Below are 21,900 nucleotides of genomic sequence, written 5' to 3'. Positions count from 1 at the left end.
TCCTTAGAGTTAGACATTGCTAGACATTCTAGTCTTGCATCAACAACCAGGGATTGTTTATTCTCTGTGAACTTTTCCCATAGCTATAATAAAAATGACTTTATGAAGGCTATATTACCATAACCTATGGTCCTGGGTTTTTTTTGTTTGTTTTTTTAGTATTTATTTATTTTTGAGAGAGAGAGCGAGCAAGCAGGGGAGGGGCAGAGAGAGAGGGAGACACACAATCCGAAGCAGGGTCCAGGCTCTGAGCTGTGAATACAGAGCCCTGTGCAGGGCTCGAACTCATGGACTGTGAGATCATGACCTGAACCGTAGTGGGACGCTCAACCAACTGAGCCACACACACGCGCCCCCCCTATGTTTTTTTCAAAAATACATGAATCAAAAATCTAGGCTTCTAATTACAGTCCTAGGTATTTACTCAAGAGAAATGAGTATATGATGTCTACACAAAAGACAAGTACACTTATGATGTATACTTATGTTTGTAGCAGCTTTACTCATGATGGCTAAAAAAAACCAGGAACAAATCAAACGTCCGTTAACAGGAGAAAGGATAAACACACCATGGTACAGATTTAGCCCCACAGTGAAGTGTCGCTCAGCAGGTGTAAGGAACGAACTACTGATACGGGCTACAACATGGATCACTCCCAGAGGTGCTATGCTGAACAAAGGAAGCCAAGCCAAGCAATGAAAAGTACACACGGTCTGAACTTCTATGAAGTTCAAGGACAGGCGAAAGTAATCTGTGGAGAGAGAAATCAGAACAGCGGTTGCCTTGGGGTGGGGACTGACCGAGAAGGTGCCCAAGGGAAATTACAGGGGTGGTTAGAAATGTTCTAGATCTTCATTGTGGTGGTGGATGCCAGCACGCATATATTTGTCAAAACTCAATGAAGCAGATACTACCTGTTCATTTTAATAAACGTGAATCAAACTTATATAAAACAAAGGGCTTTTGCTGGGGGGAAAAAAACGTACGCATCCAGCAATCCCCAGGGCTATAAGAGTCGGCAACACTTTGCAGTCATTGCGCCTCAGCACGCACCGCCAACGATGTGAGCATGTCCGCACATTCCCGTGCTACCTACACCTGTCACCTATATGCAACAGAGCGTTCTTCACCACTCCACCATCTAATCCAAGAATGGCAGATCTGTACTCTCTGAATCAGATAACACTAACGGGAAACCGAAGAAACCGGCCGATGAGTAGAGTTTTTTTATTACCTTGACTCATCCTCTGCAGGTTGGGGAAGGAGCAGTTGGGGAGGGCTTTCCACAGGTATAACACTTCGATGGAGGCCAGTACACACAACGCTCTGGTGGGAGCTACTTTCCGAAACCTCTCTGCCTGCAAGTGTGAGAATGATCACGCTGGGTTTGGGAAAACGAATTCAAATAAAAACATACTCGAGACATTAAAAAATGCACAGTTCATCTCTGACATCAACAACCCCCTCCAACAAAGCTAACAATGAGAACCTCTCTCTATATAAAAATTTTTGGCTTTCTAACCTTTAACGTATGATAGATATGCCTTTCATTCATTATTCAACTCCATCTACTGTTAAGATCCAGGGTGCATTCAGAAAACAGGATGAAAGTGGATTCATTTCAGTTTAAATCCAAGGAATTTATAAAAGCTGGGTGACCAGTAATAATGAATGGGCTTACGTGGAAGATGTAATTAATACTAGATGCATTTTAGTTACGGCTTTATTGACTTTTTAATTTTTTATCTAGTCCTAGTGGCCTCAGTGGTATTCCACATTATAATCCAGTTTATACTCAAGCTAAGTCACTAAATGTTCATTCATTAGTAACAAACTAAAATCATGGAAAATTCAGGATATGACAAGTTGTCATGTAACCCACAGTGATTCCACTAACTTTTTTTCCTAAAAAGTGTAGAATAAATTAGGGTCTTTGTCCCTGCAGTACTGGGCCTTTCTACTGGTACATTTGATGCATGTTTTTATTTTTTAGAAGGTCCAAATGTGATGTGTTCAGTAAATTATTGAGACTCAATAGTCTGTATCTCTTGCCTAGATTCTGCCAATTTCGATGCTTCTGAAACCACCCAACTCCTTAGACAGGTGCTTTCCCTTTCCAGATGTGCTCATTAGCTCTACAGGGTCTGTAATGTGTCTACCCACTCAAAGAAATAACAGCTGTTTTAGTCACGTGCAGCAAAACCAGCACTTTCCATTCAAAAGAGAAGTATGCCCACGGGGGTAAATTTTCTCCACGGTGGCAAAGTGCACTGGCAAGTAAGTCGCTGGCTTGGATTAGGATTTCCTAAAACTTGTCCAAGATGGTGTCGGTTACAAATGCCCGTCACAAACACACACCAGATCAATAGGCTCCAACATACCTTTTTCACTGAGAATTGTTCAATCTGATTGTTTTTCCTTTTGAAGAGCTTCTGAACTTCTTTAAACACTATCTGTGCCCCATCCACGTCACCAGTGGCTCCCTGACAAACTGCAAGAAACCATTGTTGTACTCCCTAAGTATCAGGGGAAAAATGCCACGGAAAGACACTCAGGCTGATGGTACTTGGAAAACGTTACCAAAGAAAAACACGGGAGGGAGCAAGTGTTACATAGAGGCCTACAACATCCTGTTGATTGTCACACCACTGCCTCAACAACTACTTCCTTGGGTTCCCAGAGTTTTGTGGGGACATACAGGAAAACCGTGGTCCTGGTCCTCTCGCTGGGCGCTAGTCTTGGACGTGACAAAATTCCCAGCTATTGGCACAGTGTGGTCTAGCTGAGGCCCACATACTCAGAAAGTGGAATAAAAAGGAATCTAGGAAAGAATGATAAGGAGCCAAGAAGATCATGAAGTTTCATGGTGGATGGAGGGTACCTCTCTGTGCCTGGAAAGAAAGTCATGAAATTAATCTTACACATGTTCGTGGGCCACCTACCACCTACAAGCCACCAGCAAGAACATGGAAGAAAACACATGCTTTAACCCTAAAGAAACGTAAATTTCAGCTGGAGAAAGAAGATACACACATAGTCCCATAGCTATAATGTATATGTTGATAAGAGCCTTGAGGGTAGGAAAACCAAAGTGCTTTTGGAAAGCTTCAGGAAGAGAAAGGAAACATTTCTTTCTGGGGTGATCAGGAGCTAGGAGTCAGTCTGAGAGCCTTGGAGGATGGTAAGATTTTGGCAGCCTGCACACAATCTTCATCCTACCCCAAGCCCCAGGCAAAGACTTAATCGTACTTGCTTCGTTTTGTATCTCTGAAAGTGAAACTTTACCAACTTTACCAACCACTCTTCTCAACTACAATGGCACTGAATTCATTTATATCAATTTTTTTTCTTAGATGTTGTCTTTGGCACATATTTTTCAATCCCCAGCTGGAATGTCCATTGATTTCCTAATTCCTCCTTTATTCGAGCGCCCCTAAAACTAGGTGGTCCTCTATTCACATTTTGGGGCGTGGTCAAGCAGAGCACCGGGCCACGGCATGTCACAGGATGACACCTGTCAGCAGGGCCGAAGAAGCAAAGACACCAAGACTCAGAGAAGGCTGTGGATGTCAAGGTGATGGGAGAAGCAGAAGATTTTCTGCTGGGAGCATGAGGGATTAAGCTGAATGTTCAAGGGAGGGGCAACCACATTCCGTTAGGAAAGCGGCCCTGGTCAAAAGGACAGGGTATGAATTCATCCAAAATGACCTCATCTCCTGCAGCTTTGGCATCTCAAAAACAGAAGGAAATGCAGTGATTGTTTTGTATACCAACCCCATCAGGCTATAGATCAGAGAATGTAAAGGTCCAAGAAAGTTAAAAGACTTGCCTAAGGTCACCCAGTAAGCAAATGAAAAAGGAGTAATGTCTGCTGCATCTAGTCTGACATCCTTCTCCGACAATCTGTAACTTTCTTAGTCACATAGTTTAAAAAAGGGACAGATGGTGGTGATGGCTGCATAACCGTGTACATGCACACTATGCCACTGAACTCAAAAATGGTGAAAATGGCAGATTTTACATCATGTGGATTTTATGACAATTGAACAGTACAGGAAACTAAGTCCCTGGTGGCAGTGTTTCTGGTCCCTGAACATCCATCTGCCTGTCGACATGTACCTGTCCTTCAGGACCAATTCAAATGGCAGCTCCTGCGAGATGGCAGATAGCTTGACAGAAGTGATCGTCCCCTTCCTGTGTATGCTTTGTAGTGGAGCTCCTGACACCTCTTGCCATCTGCACAAAATCCCCTTGCAAAGGCAGAGACTAGTCTTTCGTGCTTTATCAGCTCCCACAAACTGGTATAGTCCTGGGATTTCCAATATTTGGAGAAAAAATACTCCTCCATATAGCCGCGTTGCACATTTATTTGTGTTCCATGATCAACAAAGATTAAAAAAGAAACAGCTGCCCACGAGTGACTATGTGACTCAATAACATGTTAACAACTGATGGCTGTGCTGTCGTGAAGACCTCTGCTTTTCAGTTCATGCATTCAACATGTTGGGCACACGGAGGCTACTCAGGAAATAGCTGGTACTTTCATCGGAGATGCCTGTGGGTTCTATAAAACAACTTTTTTTTTTTTTTATGTTTATTTTAGTTTTGACAGAGAGAAAGACAGAGCATGAGCGGGGGAGGGGCAGAGAGAGAGAGAGAGAGGGAGGGAGACACAGAATCTGAAGCAGGCTCCAGGCTCTGAGCTATCAGCACAGAGCCTGATGCGGGGCTTGAACCCACAGACCGCGAGATCATGACCTGAGCTGAAGTCGGATGCTCAACTGACTGAGCCACCGAGGTGCCCCTGTAAAACAACTCTTAAGGTGTGAGACAAAGTATATTCACCACTATACTGAAAATAATCCTATTCAAACATAAGCTACAGAGCCATACAAAAATGGATGCCCTAGGGGGACTGTAGTCAAGAGTGTAGGTATAAAGAGCTTTCATGTTGACTCAAAATGAACCACAGTTTTAGAACATCCAGGATATGCACACTTGCCACTGTTAATTCTCTTAAACAGATCAGTTAGGGGACTGGAATAACAGGAAATCCTTCATTAAACACAAATATTCAGGGAAATGAGAGATTTAAAATTATGTCTGAATTTTAAAGAATCACTTATATGGCCATGTAAGGAGAGTTTATCAGAAGCAGAAAATGCACAGCCACTTGGTACTTTTCTTTAATTTCCACCTCTGCAAGTGTACATCATGATGGCATGACGGCACTTTATGCATCTCAGGGCACAGACATCCCTTTCTCCACCAGGTGGCAGCATATCTTTATCTCCTGAGAGGAGGCCAAAACATGCACTCTTACTCATATCAGCAATGACAAGGGGTCTCTGCTAAATGATAGGCAGTGTTCAAATACCTCATGTTCTACAAAATTACACTGTAAATTTAAGAAGGTTTTAATAAGTAAAACAAGGTTGGAGCAGACTACTCAAATACAACTTTGTAACCAGGGCACTAGTGATCCAAACAAAAATATTAACACAATTTAAAAGACATGTTAAATTCCTTAAAAAATATTTAAATTCTTAAAAACTAAAAACCATATTGTAGAAAGTAAAGGATAGGAGTTAAGGGTAGGCTGAGGCTGCTTAGGGCAAAATACACAGAAACCCTCACAATAAGCGTTTTCAAAACAGAGCCTATGACCAAACCAGCCGAGAGGGGGAGCTGGTGTGCAGGACTGAGTCAGTCACCGCTGGGTGACTAGGTAGCACAGAACATTAACATGCTACGGAAAAGGAAGGAGAGGAAGGAGAACCCCACGTCTTCTTGACATCTCCCTCCCATCAGCCAATGTGTGTGGTGAACTCACCACAGAAATAAGCTACTCACCTGCAGTTAAATAGGCGTAATAGCACTGGGACCACCTGGACTCATTTTTCAGCCTCTCAAAGGAATCAAATGCATCCTTGAAATTCAGCTCTATCATGCTGCACCAACCTATGAAAGAAATACTTTTAGTATGGGACCCCAAAGTCATGATTCATATCCTGTCTTTAAGCTAGGAATCTGATACAGCTGACCATCTTTGTCTCAGTGCCACATGCACGCTACCTGAAAACCTGAAGACTTTTTTTTCTCTTAAGTATTTTCAATGTGACATTTTGCGTAATGCAAGACAGCACTTCTGACTTCACAACCCATTAAGCAGTATGGAAGCAGTACACAGAATGACATAAAGATTTCCATGAAAACACCCTAATTTGTATCCTACACTCCAATTTGGGTGGTGAGATTAATCTAAGTACAGGAGTACTTCTCCAAGAGCAGGCACAGACACAGAAAAGGAAGGACTACTGTTAGATTATATACATAGTGAGGATCTCAAACAGTCTTCAAGCACCCGGGTGCTCCTTAATGATTATTAATTCTCGAACCCTTGTGAGAAGTAGAGACAACAAGCCAGTTAGAGATTAAGTACTCCCCCCCGCTCCAGGTTGGCAGCAGAGCTGAGAAAGAACCCCCTCTTTCCCAGATCAAAGCACCAGGAGACAGGCATTCTGGGAAGAAGTGGCAGCCACAAAAATGCAGGGAATTCTACCCTCATTTTTACAACAGTACCTGCCATTGCCACATCCCCCCGTGTGCCTGGGCACCTGGCGTACTTCTAATTCTACTAGAGGCTTGCTAAGGTGGCGGACGGTGTTCTCATTTTACCAAGGAGAAAATCTAAGGCACAGAGAGGTGGGTGAGACTTGCTCAAGGCCACAGAGCTTAGAGGGAACTGCTAAGGACTCAAGGCCACTGCTCTCTGCTATCTACCTCCTGCTATATCTGCTTCCTCGTGAAGTACTTGTGCCATCTTGGACCTGCCTTTTTAGTACAGGGATGAGAGAGATCCACACTTCCAGAAAATCCAGTGTCAATTCTATGGGATAGGAGAAGTAGACATAGGACAGTAAAAATCGGGGCTGACAATGTCCATCCTGTAAGATGGGAATTAAGTGCAAAATATGTAGAGGTGCCAATGAATCTGAATCAGAAGCTGAGTTACAACTGGGCTTCTTTTTCTTGGGTTAACCTTGCTAATAGGCCTCAGGGTTAGGCTGTGATGATTTCCAACCTTCCTTCAGCTCTAACCCTCCACACTGCCACAGACCTGAAAATGCTGCACCAAAAAAAGAGGCCATCATAATCATTGTGCAATACATGCACATATCAAATCGTTAGGGCATACAACTTGAATACAGTATATGTCGATTATATCTCAATAAGTGGAAGAAAAAAAAGAAAGCAGTATCTTAAGAACGAAAAAAAGGCCACCAAATCTAGGCCTTAATTCAAGTTCTTTGAAATACATTCCATCCTACATTATGGCTACTACCCAGAGCTCCAGCAGGGTTTGTATCATATATAAATATTTTTTCCACTGGATTATACCTCATCTCTTTTCCCTAACCCATAACAGGTATTTAAAACACAATACTGTTTCACTAGGAAGTGCCCAGTCTTTTAGTTTGTACTTCTCTTTAAAAAGATTTAGAGGCGCCTGGGTGGCTCAGACAGTTGAGCGTCTGACTTCAACTCATGTCATGATCTCACAGCTCATGGGTTCGAGCCCCGCGTCAGGCTCTGTGCTGATAGCCCAGAGCCTGGAGCCTGCTTCAGATTCTGTGTCTCCCCCTCTCTCTGCCCCTCCCCCACTTGTGTTCTGTCTCTATCTCTCTCTCTCAAAAATAAACATTAAAAAAAATTTTTTTAAAAGATTTAAAGTTATTCAGGAAGACAACTATGTCCACAGCGTATCAGCAAGTGGCAAGCATCCCAGGGTCCCAACCTGACAGGTGTCAAATGCCTCCTGTGCACCCCCCATTTGTCCTTTTCTCTCTGCAGGGGGCCTTAGAGTTCCAGTCTTCCTGTTGATTCCATCACTGCCTCATTATTTCTCCTCACCCTGGCCCCCTCATTCCCTTTCTAGGTGCTGTATGATGTGACCTTGCCCTACTGGGCTGAAACCCTAACAAATATGAAGCCCTTATTACAACGTGTCATTATTTCAAACCCAAACTTGTATGGATTCTCCTCCGCAAGACAGAGCACCTGCTACAAAAAAGGACTGTGGAATTACTAGGGTAAACAGGACAGAATTTAGTGCAGTCAGCAAAAAACTGAGTAACAGCTTTGGGGAAGAGGGAGAAAGCTGTAAGCAAGTAAGTATTTCCATGTCTGTTTATAAATGTGTCTGCAGGAGGGAGGCGAGCAGAAGGAAGGAAGCTAATACATGTGGAGGGTGTTCTGAGGACCAGGAGCCCCACCTGACACTCGTTCCTACTGCATCTAAATCTCACAACCACTGAGGGCAGGCACCCGAACACTCATGACAACCATGAGGCTTAAACCGTTTGTCCCAGGTCTTTGAGCTAGTCGGCAGAAGGGCTGGGATTGGGGTCAATGTGCCCAACTCTCTCCCACGCTGTATTTTTCTTTTCAGGTAAACACCACTGTGAGGGAGGAAAACTTAGTTTTGGATTCCAATGTACAGTCCGGTAAGGTTATTTACAAATGAGTTTTAGTCAATTCTTTTCACAGGACCTATTATCCTAAAATCAAATGTTCTAAAGAGTAAACTAACGCAGTAATGACAATCACGGAGATAAGTTATCACCCCTTGTGCTCTGATGACAAAGTCTTACCATAAATGGCAGCAAGTATTTTACAGAAGATACAAACTGAACAGCATTAATAATGCAAACGTGCACAAGAATGAAGACTTGTGACAGGAAGCTAGACATCCAGCCGGACACAAGAGGAATGCATGAATGCCAGGTCGTGACAAGAAGCTGGACAGACATTTCATATTTACCGATTTCATACAGACAGACATGCTGGATCTCTCTCTGATCTATCGCAAGTTCCAAAGCAGTATGGAAAGAAGTCAAGGCACTGTTGATTTGACACTGAGGAAAGAATGAAAACAGAGTTACTGGCTAAGAGCTGCCATGAACATTACAATCCTTTCCATTCCAATACGTCTTCTTCCTTAACAGTCATTTTAAACAGATTAAACAATTTAGAGATTTCTGGGGGCGCCTGGGTGACTCCGTCAGTTAAGCATCCAACTTCGGCTCTGGTCCTGATCTCACAGTTGGAGGGCTTGAGTCCCGCATCGGCCTCTCTGTGCTGACAGCTTGGAGCCTGGAGCCTGCTTCAGATTCTGTCTCCCTCTCTCTCTGCCTCTCCCTACTCATTCTCTCCTTCCCCCACCGCCCTCAAAAAAAAACATTAAAAAAAAAAATTTAAGATTTCTGGAACGTTCCAATTTGTCTCAGTTGTGAGATGAACCTGGCTAGGCACAAAACACTTCTTTTGCTCTGGCGGGAGATGCCCCCACTGAGGGCTTGCTCACGCCTTCTCCTACAGCATACTTTTCAGACTTGGACCATACAAAGGACTTGCTCCACTGTAACTGCTAATCCAGCCCCTGGTTACCAGAGAGGTCCTGCAAGGACAGGGTCTAGATTTCACCCTCCTGTGTATACAACAGGCATATGTTAGAGATAACTACAGGTTTGGTTTCACGCCCCCAGTACTGCAAATACTGCAACAATGTGGGTCAGAGGAATTTTCCGGTTTCCCAGTGCATACAAAAGTTACGCTCCTACTATACTGTTGTTTAAGTGTGCAATAGCATGATGCCCAAAAAACAGCGCACATATCTTAATTAAAAAATACTTTATTGCTAAAAAACGCTGGCCATCATCTGAGCTTTTGGCAAGTTGTAATCACAGATCACCATTAACAATAACAAAAAACTTCAAAATATTGCCAGGATTACCCAAATGTGACAGAGACATGAAGTGAGCAGATGTTGCTGGAAAAATGGCGCCAACAGACTTCACGGAGGGTTGCCACAAACCTTCAATTCGTAAAAAACCCCAGATCTGCAAAGCGCAATAAAGGACAACAAAAGGGAGTGTGTCTGGCCCCGCCCCAGGCCAGAAAGACCCCCATCGGTATTGAGTGACTGCGTGAAGCCTCCTTTAATCCTGCCCTCAGCTCGCTCTCCCTTCTGTGACCCACTCCGCCTGCCATACAGTCCTAGGTCAATTCTGTACCTAAAATGCTGTCTGATTGCTCCCGGTCATCACCTCTCCTCTACCCACACTCACTTCTGACTTTTGCATTAATCTAGTACTGTCCAGAGTCCAGCAGACTCTCCCAGGACTGTTCTCACTCCTGATTAAATACATTTAGTGTTTCTTTCCACTAAAGAGCCCTTTCAAAGTCTGCCAACCTCATACCAGAGCACCTGATAAAAGCACCTAAAAAGCATCAACAGCATAAAAGAGTTCAAGTCAATCCTAAATACAGCAAAGACAGGTGTTAACAAATACAAATCCTAAATGCCCTACAAATTTGGCACAGCCCTGCTCTCAGGGGCCTTCCCTGCCCCTGCAGGTGTCATTCCATGCCCGCTGCCCCACACTCAGCCCTCCCTGGGGTCCCCTTTGTGCCCGTTCTGCTGATCCCTGGCCACCAACTTTTCGGGGTCCCTACTGCCTCTTCTCCCCACAGACAGCCAGGCAGGGGCAGGGAGGATCACAAATGAGAGCCTGCGGCATTTCGCATATCTCGGCTCCTTTAGTGATGCATGGTCACTGCAGGAGGCCTCTTGGACACCCACATGCCACACAGATGAGTCAGGGAGATCCTCAGGACAGCCAGTGACTCAGGAACATCGTAAGCCAAATGACTCGTGAACCAAGGCCTCGGCTGAATCAATAACTATTCGCGTCCCATAGTAACACTTCACTGGGCCAGGACGGTTCGGACTGTGGTGTTCAATCCCTTAGCACCATCTACGGAGGCGAAGAGAGGACATACATCCCCGCGCCAGTGACTCCTGTTCTCGAGGAGGTTAACATCTAGTTGGAGGTAACCTCTTAGGAATGTGAGACAGGCCCAACCCTGTCAGACATTCACACTGGATGTAAGCACATAGCCACCAAGGTCCCAAAGAGGCAAAAAAATAATAATTATTATTTTCAAAAATTTTTAAGATCTCATATGCAGTGTGCATGTGTGTGCGTGCATAGGATGCTCATCACACCGCCCGCTTCCCCTTTCTGGATCAACACTTCTTTCCACGCATCACACACACACTCAATTTAGCCCGTTTGCACAAAACCGCAGTGCTGGCAATTCTGCTTTGCAGGCATCTCCTCAGTTTGCGAAATTCCTGACCCTCAATGGTCCCACACAAAATACTTCTGGATGAGCCACTGCCACCAAGCTGTCTCCAGCTGCAGGACAATGCAATGCCACACCGCCCTTCAGAAGACCAAAAACTACTTGTGAACACTAATTACCGGGCAACTACTAAGTGCCTAGGATGGTACCGGCTTGAGGTACAAATCACAGCAAAGCTTTAAATGCAAGTGTAGGAGAGACAAAAAGAAAAAAAACCCATCTGAATGAACATTGTTTCCCTTAACCCTTTCAAAAATCTGAGATCGCCATGTATTCGGTTCCATTTTCAGATGGAGAAACGAAGGTTCCAAGAGGTGGAGTAGTTCGATCAAGGTCAACAAGCTAGAAGCAGACTAGCATTCGCTCTGCTGTGCCTGCTTCCAGAGCGAGCTTTCCTCAGGCAGGGCACATCCAGGCCCCATTACATTAAAAGCCTTGAGATGGGGAGATTATCCTGGATTATCAGGGTGGACCTAAATGCAATCACAAGTGAGGGAAGCAGAGGGGAGGAGGCGACGTAATCACAAAGGCACAGACTGGAGGCACAGCCACAAGTGCAAGAACCATCAGAGCCCACAAAAGGTCTTCTGGGCCTCCAGAGGGAGGGCAGCCCCGATCACTTTGATTTCAGCCAGTGAAACAGAGTCTGGACTTTGGACCTCCAGAGCTGTGTGAGAATAATGTCTGCTGTTTTAAGCCACCAAGCTTGTTACATGGCCTTAGAAAGTGAGTACAGGGTCTTGCTTTCAAAATTAAACTGTGAAGAAAGTACCGCTGATCCTTCCGTTTGTTAGAAGCGCTCTGACAGAACACGAGACCACTATGGAGCTTAGCGATACTATTCCAAGAATAAGCATAACTACAAAATAAATGCTAGTTCCGGCCTGATTACTCATTAAGGAATTGCAATGAACAGACATTAAAATGGTGAAAACAGATTTCCCCTTTTTCACCAAAATAATTTAAAATAAAAATAATCCAATAGGGGTTTTTAGGATTATAAATTCTAATATTCACAACAGAGCAGAGAAAGGAGAATTATCCTCAATTTGATACTTGATTCACAGCCTAATTTTTTGAGGAAATACACATACGCTGGGCTCAAGAGAATACAGAAAACGGGCTAGCGTGAAATAGCCGTGAAGCCCAGAATCGGAGGTCAAGTACCACCTAGGCTTTTGTCTGGTGAATTACCCACGGACACTGTATCACAAAAACTGCCTGAAAGTCTCCATTTCTTCACTGGTAAAATGAGGAAATAATGTTGGCAAGCATCTGCAAAAGCATGAGTCTTTGCCAAATTAAATGGAGCATACTTGCTGCCAAATTAAATTCAGCACAATGTGTAAGTACTGCTTTGTTACTACAGAGACACAGAGCGTTCTTCCAGCCATTCAGGACTTCTTTCTGGATGGCTGTACTCCTAGGCAGTTTATGATACTTGCGGCGACTGTCAAAGGGCTTTGTTCCTCCATCATATTCTGCGAGTGAATGCTGCCGGTATGGAGGAAAACTCTGGATGTTTGCAGGATGATTTTGCATATGTCACATTATTATACTCATGGATCCTCATGATTGTTTTAGCTTTTTCTCTTGGATCTGGGGAGATATTCAAATCATTTGCAAATAATGACAGTGTTGTCTCTTCCTCTACAAGAGACTTAATTGGAGAGAACCACCAGTTAAAATGCTGTTAGCAAGCACAGCACGCTTTGCTTTATTCCCTCACTTTATTCCCGTCTTTAATGAGGATGTTCTAACGTTGCAACATTAAATATAGCTTGAGGCACGTTTTTAGTAGATGCCACCTTTACCAAATAAAGAAAAGCCCTTTCTATTTCTAATTTGCTAATAGTTTCTTGGTTTTTGTTTTTGTTTGTTTTTTTTTAAGTGGATTTCATTAAATGCTATTTGGGCCTCTACTGATGGGACTGTGCGGTTTTATCAATTACCTCCTTAATGCAGGTCATAACAGGAACACATTTCCTGAGGCTGAACGACGCTGGCCTTTCTGAAATAAGCCCTACTAAGGTCATAATACAGCATATCAAAAATACATTGTTGGATCTAACTTACTAATATTTATTTAGAGCTTCTATGTTCAGAATGAAGTTGACCTATAGGTTTTTGTTCAGTGCTCTCCTCTAGGAGTTTTGGTATCAGGATCATACCAGAACTAGCAGACTTGTAGAAAATATTTTCATACTTTCTATGCTCTGGAACTATAAATAACTAGTTCACTACAAAGCCACGCCTTTCAATTGAATAATTCATTTAAAATGTTTAAAATACCATAACTTCAATTTTTTTCCTTTAATGGAGACACGACATAACAGAGAATGTTAAAATTTAGTCAATAGTACCAGATTTCAGCGCCAACTTCACAAACAACACAGTTTTGGGCCTTGACAAAAAAATTATAATTTTCAGGAGATCTTGAAATAAATGAATTAATGCACACACAATACTCTTGGGGAAGGTACATTGCCTTTAAAAACAGGTGTATGTCATGGGGCACCTGGATGGCTCAGTCGGTTTAGCAGCCGACTTCAGCTCAGGTCATGATCTCATGGTTCGTGAGTTTGAGCCCCGCATCGGACTCTGTGCTAACAGCTCAGAGCCTGGAGCCTGCTTTGGATTCTGTGTCTCTCTCGCTCTCTGCCCTTCCCCTGCTCATGCACTCTCTCTCAAAAATAATAAATAAACTTTAAAAAATAAAAATTAAAAAAAATAAAAATAGGTGTATGTTACCTGTTAGTAGTGCCGGGAAATCACAATATTGTTTTCTAACATTTAGAAAGAGGATTTGCAATAAATGGTAATTAAGCTTCTCACAATTTGTTTTAGACTACTGGGAGAAATTCTAGATTCTTTCCTGTAGGCATAATTAAGAGCCATTTAAGATTCTACCAAAAACATATAAATCTGTATTCTTGCCTAACCCAAACACAGACATATCTGGAGAGACAAGGGACAAAGGAAAAAGGAAACATGTAAGTGGCCACAAATCCCATTTTCCAAGTTTAAAAATGTAAGCTATTTCCACATCAATATATTTTTAAAGCCCTTTAGAAAGTAAAGATTTCAGGGCACCTGGGTGGCTCAGTCAGTTAAGCAGCCAACTCTTGATTTTGGTACAGGTTATCTTACGGTTCCTAAGATTGGACCCCTCATCAGGCTCCACACTGACAGCACGGAGCCTGCTTGGGATGCTCTCTCTCCCTCTCTGTCTCTGCCCCCCCCCCCGCCCCCATGCACTCTTGCTCTCTTTCAAAATAAATGAACTTTTTAAAAAAAGATCTCAAAGTACAAATATGAAAACACAAAGAGTCCGAATAATTTTCAGAGTCATCACAGTAAGCTTGCAGTTACTAATGTTACATTCTATTCTACTCAAAGATTCCCACTAGCAATACCAAGCTGAGAAGATACATTAAATTCAGATAGCAAGCAAAAGTTTCCCTTTGTAGAGTCGTGGGGGGAAAAAAAAAAAAGGTGTTAATGGAAACAAGGCCAAGTCCTTTTGGAGACCTGACCCAGACTCTGGTGCCAAAAGGACATCAAATTCCAGACTTCCCTGAATCTGTAAGGCAAGATTCCACTTCCCCAGCGAACAGTTTCCTTTTGTGCCACCGCCAAATTCTGTTTAACATGAAATGATAGCATTCAATTGCCAACAAAAAGGTCTCAGCTCAGAGCCAGTCCACTGGCATTCAAATAATGTTGGTACCACTTAATTCTGTGGTGTTAAACACAAGAGAGGAGATCGCTGTTTGTGGTGGCAAATCCAAGAACATGATAGTTCCTGTGGACCCAGCCACTAGGAGAGGGTGTTCCTATGTGGACCACTCTAACACGCAGTTGAGCATTTTCAGCTGTTAGATATGGAAGTTTGTAAGATACAGGCACATTCTTTCAAGAGGTTTTAAGTAACCAGGAAGCAGAGTTTGTCAGGCACAGGCAGAATTCCTGAGATGTGTCCAGAATGTCAAGAACACAGTATGTACTCTGCAAGTAAGAGCCTGTGCGTGTGTTAGACGACGAAAGGGTTTAGGGTGCCTGGGTGGCGATTAAGCGTCTGACTCCTGATTTCACCTTGGGTCATGATTTCACAGTTGGTGAGTTCAAGTCCCATGTCGGGCTCTGCACTGACAGCCTGGAGCCTGTTTGGGATTCTCTCTCTGCCTCTCTCCACCCCCTCAAAATAAATAAACTTTAAAAAATATATTTGAAAAAAGAGAACGAAAAGGGTCACAAAGTATCTAAATTCATGAGGCACCTGGGTACTAAATATACATGAAATATATATAAATAAATACATAAAAAGCACCAAATATTCAGAATACTAAATATTCATAAGACATTAATATTCAGGTGGCCTTAATCTGACCATCCATTGGTGACACCCATGCTGGCACCGTGTGTCCTCTACCCAAGAAACACTAACAAAACCCGAGGGTCCACTGCTTTACTGTGGCCAGTGACGTACAGAGCGATGCAAGACGTTATATGCGTGTATGCTGGGCCTCAGGTAGCACGGCCTTTCCCCCTGCGCCAGCACTCCATCCTCAGAGCATTAACCGAGGCTACCCTTTTCGCTTGCTTCTTGCTGTTTTACACTGATTTGATAAACCATGTGGTTCATGTCTACTTTAAATTGGCGTGTGACTCTTTCCATTTTGACCCCTGAGAGAATTTTGGCACATTGAGGGAATGTGCAGGGCACCGTACTCAGAGGCTACCAGGGTATCTGAGGTGCCTGTGAAAAGAAAGGAAAACCCTAAGCGCCTGTGAGGAGACACTAATTGGCACTGATAGCTGTGATGTGTGGAACTGCATCCCCCCAAAATTCATATGTTGAAGTCCTAATCCTCACCATCTCAGAATGTGACTGTGTTTGGAGATAAGGTCTCTAAAGAGGTAACTACATTAGAATGAGGTCTTTACGGCAGGCCCTAATCCAATATAACCGGAAACCTCATAAGAAGGAAGGAGATGAGGACCCAGGCACGTGTGCACACACACAGGAAAGAACACATGAAGACACAGGGAGGAGACTGCTCTCTACAAGCCGAGGAGAGGAGGCTCAGAAGAAAATCAACCCTGCAGACTTCCAACCTCAGGACTACAAGACAACTAATTTCTGTCCCCTTTCTGTAGTTCCTTGTCATGGCAGCCTGAGGAAACGAATACATCAACTGTCAGAGGTCTCCTTTCTCTGGGGAGCCATTCCCGTACATGATGGGAATCAGAAGGGTCCTGCTTGTCTGGAAAAGCTTTCTGGTCTTAGGAAGGGTGTGAGTACCTGACCGAAGATAGCAGATCAGACCACCTGCTCCTCCCTCCCCCTCAGAATCCACTCCTGGAATTTTTCTTACAGGTGATGAACGGGGGCAGGTTTGGTCTCTGCATGCATGTATGTGTATGTGTAGGTCTCTCCATGTGTGAGAGTGCATATATGGTACATCTAAGTTGTTCCCTATACAGATTGTGGATTAATTTGTATAAATACAAGACTACATGTCCCAAAGGTTTTATGAATTTACATATGTACCAACAGTTTATAAGAGACCATTTCCCTAAACCTTTTCCCAACAGAGAATGTTTTTCAGCATTTGCCAATTATGTTTTCCCTTGTTTTAATTTGCAGCTCATTGATTCTATCATGGGGGTAAAAGGTTACTCACCATTTGTGCATCTTATTTTATGGATTGTCTGTTCAGGTATTTTGTCTATTTTTCTTTTTGTCTGTTTATCCTTCTACTACGTTCTATGTTTCTAAGAGTTCTTTCTATGTTAAGGACACTAATTCTAGCTTTATTCTCATTTTTTAAAAAAACTTTGTTTACGTTATAATATAGGAGTTCATTTATAGGTCAGTTCTACCAGTATTTTGATCCATGTACTACCAATTCTGTCACTCTTTTTCTTAAACTTTAAAACCAAAGCATTATTGGGGAGCCTGGGTGGCTCAACTGGTTGAGCGTCCGACTTCAGCTGAGGTCACGATCTCACGGTTTGTGGGTTCGACCCTCACGCCGGGCTCTGTGCTGACGGCTCGGAGCCTGGAGCCTGCTTCGGATTCTGTGTCTCCCTCTCTCTCTGCTCCTCCCTGACTTGTGCTCTGTCTCTCAAAAGTAAGTAAGTGTAAAAAAATTTTTTTAGAATGATTTATTTTTGAGAAAGAGGGAGAATGAAAGGGGGAGGGGCAGAGAGAGAGGGACAGAGAGAGAATCCCAAGCAGGCTTTGCACTGTCAACTCAGACAATGACGTGGGGCTTGATCCCATGACCTGAGCCTCAACTAAGAGCCAGAAGCTCAACCAACTGAGCCATCCAGGCACACCTCATGTTTTGGTTTTACACAGTCCTTGATTGGGGAGGATGGAGCCTTTAATACCACCACACACATGGAATCTACAAATTATGTGTAATTGAGGGGACTTTTCAAAATGCCATAAATATGGCTGCTCCCATTCTGACAAAAACCCAGGAGCTATAAAAATAGAACTATCATCACAGCACAATGAAGAAAGGCAAAAGGCAAGGGGCTGGAGTATTCATTCAAGGTGCACAAACACCTGTGCCCTCTCACACTCACTCACTCTTGAAGCCCTGGTGTCTGGAGCTGGGCACTGGTCAAGGCATTTGAGATACCCAGTGACAGAAAGAGTCCCTGCTTCGTGGAGATTGCTTTCTCATTCTAAGGGGGAGAGCCAGACCATGAGCAAAGAAGAAAGAGACTTCACCCTGAGTGTGCAGTGAACAGGAGTCTCTGGGCAGAAATGAGGAGGGTTGGTAAAGGAGACAGGGAGACCAGTGGCAGGAGTGAGGCCAACACATCCAATACCACAGTCATGGAAGGTTTCCCTGAGAAGGTGACCGAAAGTGGCTCTCCCATCCCTCAAGTTCCACCTCCTCCACCCCCTCTTCCCCAGTCATCCCCACCAACAGTGACCACCCATTCATTTGGCACTTTCATTGCCTTGAGCCATTACCTTTTCATGCATTCAACATTGCTATTCATAGTTAGATTATGAATGACTTCTGGGGCAGGGACTTTTTCTCTCTTTCTCTTGGCATCCCCCCCCCCCCGCCAAAGGCCTTTTATATCACAGGCAACAAATTTGATTACGTACAAATAATGGAATACGGTAGTTTTATTTTCAGCACCTTCACATGGATAGCAACCCCCTTGAAAAAGCGTTGTGTGACCAAATCCAGCACTAATGAGTGGTCAAAGTGATTAACGCACCAGTTACATTTCCTTGGTCTCTCAACGGTTACACATAGGATGTTGACAAAAAGTGTCACAGAAAGTGCTTTATATTGGATTTACAATCCAGATGCAATTCTGTCTAAATAGGAAAAGCCCTGTCCAAGTACCGTGTGCTGAGTGCTTTACCATATCCACATTACATTATTTAGGCCTAGCATGGGAGAGGCACTGTCCTCTTTCTATGCATAAGGACACAGACTCAGAATGCTCAGCCAGTCAGGAAGTAAAAGAGCCTGTTTTGAGCTAAGTCAGATGCTTTTTCAGCTGTACCACGCTGCCTTTTAAAATGACATGGAATTTATATGAAAAACAGCAATGAATTTAAAAGAAATGTGCATATATTAAAGATACTATTGAGGCACCTGGGTGGCTCGGTCGGTTAGGCGTCCGACTTCAGCTCAGGTCATGATCTTGCAGTCTGCGAGTTCAAGTCCCACGCTGGGCTCTGTGCTGACAGCTCAGAGCCTGGAGCCTGCTTCAGATTCTCCCTCTCTCTCTGCCCCTTCCCCACTCACACTCTGTCTCTCAAAAATGAATAAATGTTAAAAAAAATTTTTTTTAAGATGCTACCAAAAAAACTAAAATTAACAGTGAAAAAGATAATGCAAAGAATTAACTCTGAAAAACAGATACAATAATCTACAGAAAATCACACTACACAAAAGGCAGCAATTCAAGATAAACAAACACACCTAGAAGAAAACAGATGGAGAAGATCCAATATGCACGGAGATTTACACAAGAGAAATAGAAGCCATAATCAGGAAAGCAACTTTAAGAAGTTTTCCTACAACTGAATGACATCTCTACAAAGGATGTCAAATGGGCAAGTTCCTATGTTTTTTTTTTCCTCAAAGAGAATTAAAGGCAAGTTGAAAAAATCAGAAGCAATCCCATGTAGTTAATTCTGAAGATTAAAGAACCACAAAAAACTTTTATGACAGCTTTGTTGAGATATATTTCACACACCAGAAAACTTACCCTTTTAAAATATGCAATTAAGTGGCTTCAGTATATCCACAGAACTATAAAATTTAAAGCTGGGGGCAAAAAAAACCCTTAAGAATGATGTAGCCTACTGTTTCTTGAAGTGTATTCTACTGAACCCTTCGGTTCTCACAGGCTACTGTATAAAAAAGAATTTTCCTGGTCAAATAAGTTGGGTAAACACAGACGGCGTGCCTGTATACTCTAGCTCCCTCATAGTGCAAAACTCAAGTCTCTGAGCAGTCCCAGCATATCCTGATTTGCCTGACACAGAACCTCTTTTCATGGAACATATCCCAACTAGTCAATTAAATCATGGCTCCAGGGCAGACGCTGCAGAAAAACCCTAATTTTCCAGGTGAAGAAAGAGCGCCAGAGAAGGTTGACTGGCTTGACTGAGGTCTTACAGCTCTCTCAAGTTGTCTGGTCTGTGAGCAACCACTGGGAAGGAGACAGTGCCTGTATGGTTTATGACAGAGCCAAACCAGATCCTTAGACTTAGCCCAGAGCTCTTTCTCCAAAGCTCCATAGATCAAAACCTGAAGCAACGGGACAAGATTGCCAGAGCTAACAAGCCCTCTGTCAGATAGCGCGGAGAAATGAATACTATTACCCCAAACAAAGCAACACACAGCTTCAAGAACTCAGCTGCCCAAATGTTAAGAGTCCACAGTCATAAAGAAAATCAGGAAAGCTCGACACGATGCTGTGAGAAAATATAAAATTTCCTCCAAGAGCTTTAGACAAGGGGTAGGGTAAAAGTGAGAAATGCTATTTCCTGGAACCTGACTCTGTCACCTCTCAAGGAGTTTACAGTATGCTCATTCGCATCAGAAGAGTGAGGAACAAAGGACTGGAACACTGCATGGATATGTGAACCCATGTTTCAAATAGAAGACAGACAAGTCAAACATCAAAATCATTTTTTTTCGATCTAATACTAAAGAAAAATCTCAAAAACACGTAAGCATTAAAAGAAACAGAATAAACAAACACAACCCTGAAGGGCAAAGGAAAACAATGCACATGTAACACACAATTAAATATGAACAAGGAACTCTTCTATGAGAAAGGAGATTTGGACTGAGAGACAAAAATCAAATGATCTGTTGTTTCCCTAGTCACCCTCATTCCACCTGCCTCTCTCCCACCAAATGTTCCAGCCCCACTGAGATTGGATCTCCCGCTATCTGGTGGCTTCTTGGCTCTGGGCTTGAATGCAGGCTAATCCCCCACACTCTTACCTCTACCTTCAAACTCCCACACTCAAAACAGCCTGCCCCAATCCCCCCACTTCTGTGTTGCCTTCCCCAGCTGTGAGGGCAGCACAATGGTGAGCCACACCAAGCTTTACCTTCCAGTAGGCCTGTGTTTATGCTGCTTGAAGCCTGGCCACATCTCCAGCTGCTTACTGCCTGCCTGCCACACAGTCCTGCTCTCTCCAGGGCATGTGCTCCCTCACTGTCCCCATGCTGCTGCAGCCTTGACACCAGCTCTGTCATCATTACAGCCAATGAGGACTAGCACTCACTCACAGCTCCAAGAGCGGCACAGGCCTCCCAGATCACCACCTCGCTGAATCTTAACAGCAAAACTATGCCCTAGGTTCCCTCAGCCCTGGGCTACTGCCAGGCAGAGGATGAGGGCCACACAGAGACCCAAACAAACCTACCAGACAGAGCAGTCCTCATCACACAATTTATATAATAAATGTAATAAATGTAATCAATCATAACAAATGTAATCAATCATAACACAAAACACTTGGCAAGAACATTTAATAGCACTAAACCTTTAGAAGCTTGAAGGAAACCAGTCTCTTCTACTCACAACACTTCTGACATCATAAAGAATAAAAACGAACAGCCAGAGGAAGAGGCCCATAGCACAAGGTCCAACAGGGTCCTGAGCACAGAAACTTCTGTCCCTTAGAGTTCGGGGTGTGCCACACTCCCAGCACATGGATGCATTCACCTACCCGGAAGCTCTCTGAACCCCATCGTTTAGGATTTTAATGGAGGATCCATTAGTTAGGCTTGATTGAATAAATCATTGGTCTGGATGACTAACTCAATCTCCAGCCCCAATTCATTCCAGGAGGTTGGCAGTAGGAAGTGCTACTCAAAGTTCCAACCCTCCCATCCTACCAACCAGCCCTCCTCCTGCAGCTACCTAGGAGTCACAGTCAACCCATTACCGTAACTCAGGGTAAGGCTGAAAGGGGCTTGGTATGAGTAGCAACATACTCTTCTATCACCTCTCAACGAGGAAATTCCCAGGTTTTAGAGTTCTGTGCCAGGAACTAGGGACAAAGACCAAATGCATCTCTCACTGTAGCAATATTACAGGTCCCAAACCCTCTCAAGAAAACAAAATGCAAGCAGAACTTCAAAGCACACAGTACAATCCCTAAATGAGAGCAC

The 21,900-nt window shown here is 43.5% G+C and overlaps 1 protein-coding gene across 1 annotated transcript in view; it reads right to left on the bottom strand.

Moving 5' to 3' along the window:
- Positions 1–21,900, bottom strand: part of TTC39C (tetratricopeptide repeat domain 39C) — a 106,820-nt gene that overhangs the window by 6,828 nt on the left and 78,092 nt on the right. Inside the window, exons 7-10 of the mRNA XM_042909444.1 lie at positions 8,826–8,919; positions 5,855–5,962; positions 2,383–2,492; positions 1,236–1,359 (exon numbers count right to left, since the gene is read on the bottom strand). Coding sequence (XP_042765378.1) covers positions 1,236–1,359; positions 2,383–2,492; positions 5,855–5,962; positions 8,826–8,919 — 436 coding nt within the window. The remainder of the gene's footprint in view (positions 1–1,235; positions 1,360–2,382; positions 2,493–5,854; positions 5,963–8,825; positions 8,920–21,900) is intronic.

The sequence above is a fragment of the Panthera leo genome, chromosome D3 (genome assembly GCF_018350215.1).
Source record: "Panthera leo isolate Ple1 chromosome D3, P.leo_Ple1_pat1.1, whole genome shotgun sequence".
In the NCBI taxonomy this organism is placed as follows: domain Eukaryota; kingdom Metazoa; phylum Chordata; class Mammalia; order Carnivora; family Felidae; genus Panthera; species Panthera leo.
The sequence above is the reverse complement of the archived record's forward strand: the minus strand, read 5'-3'. Positions and strand labels throughout refer to the sequence as shown.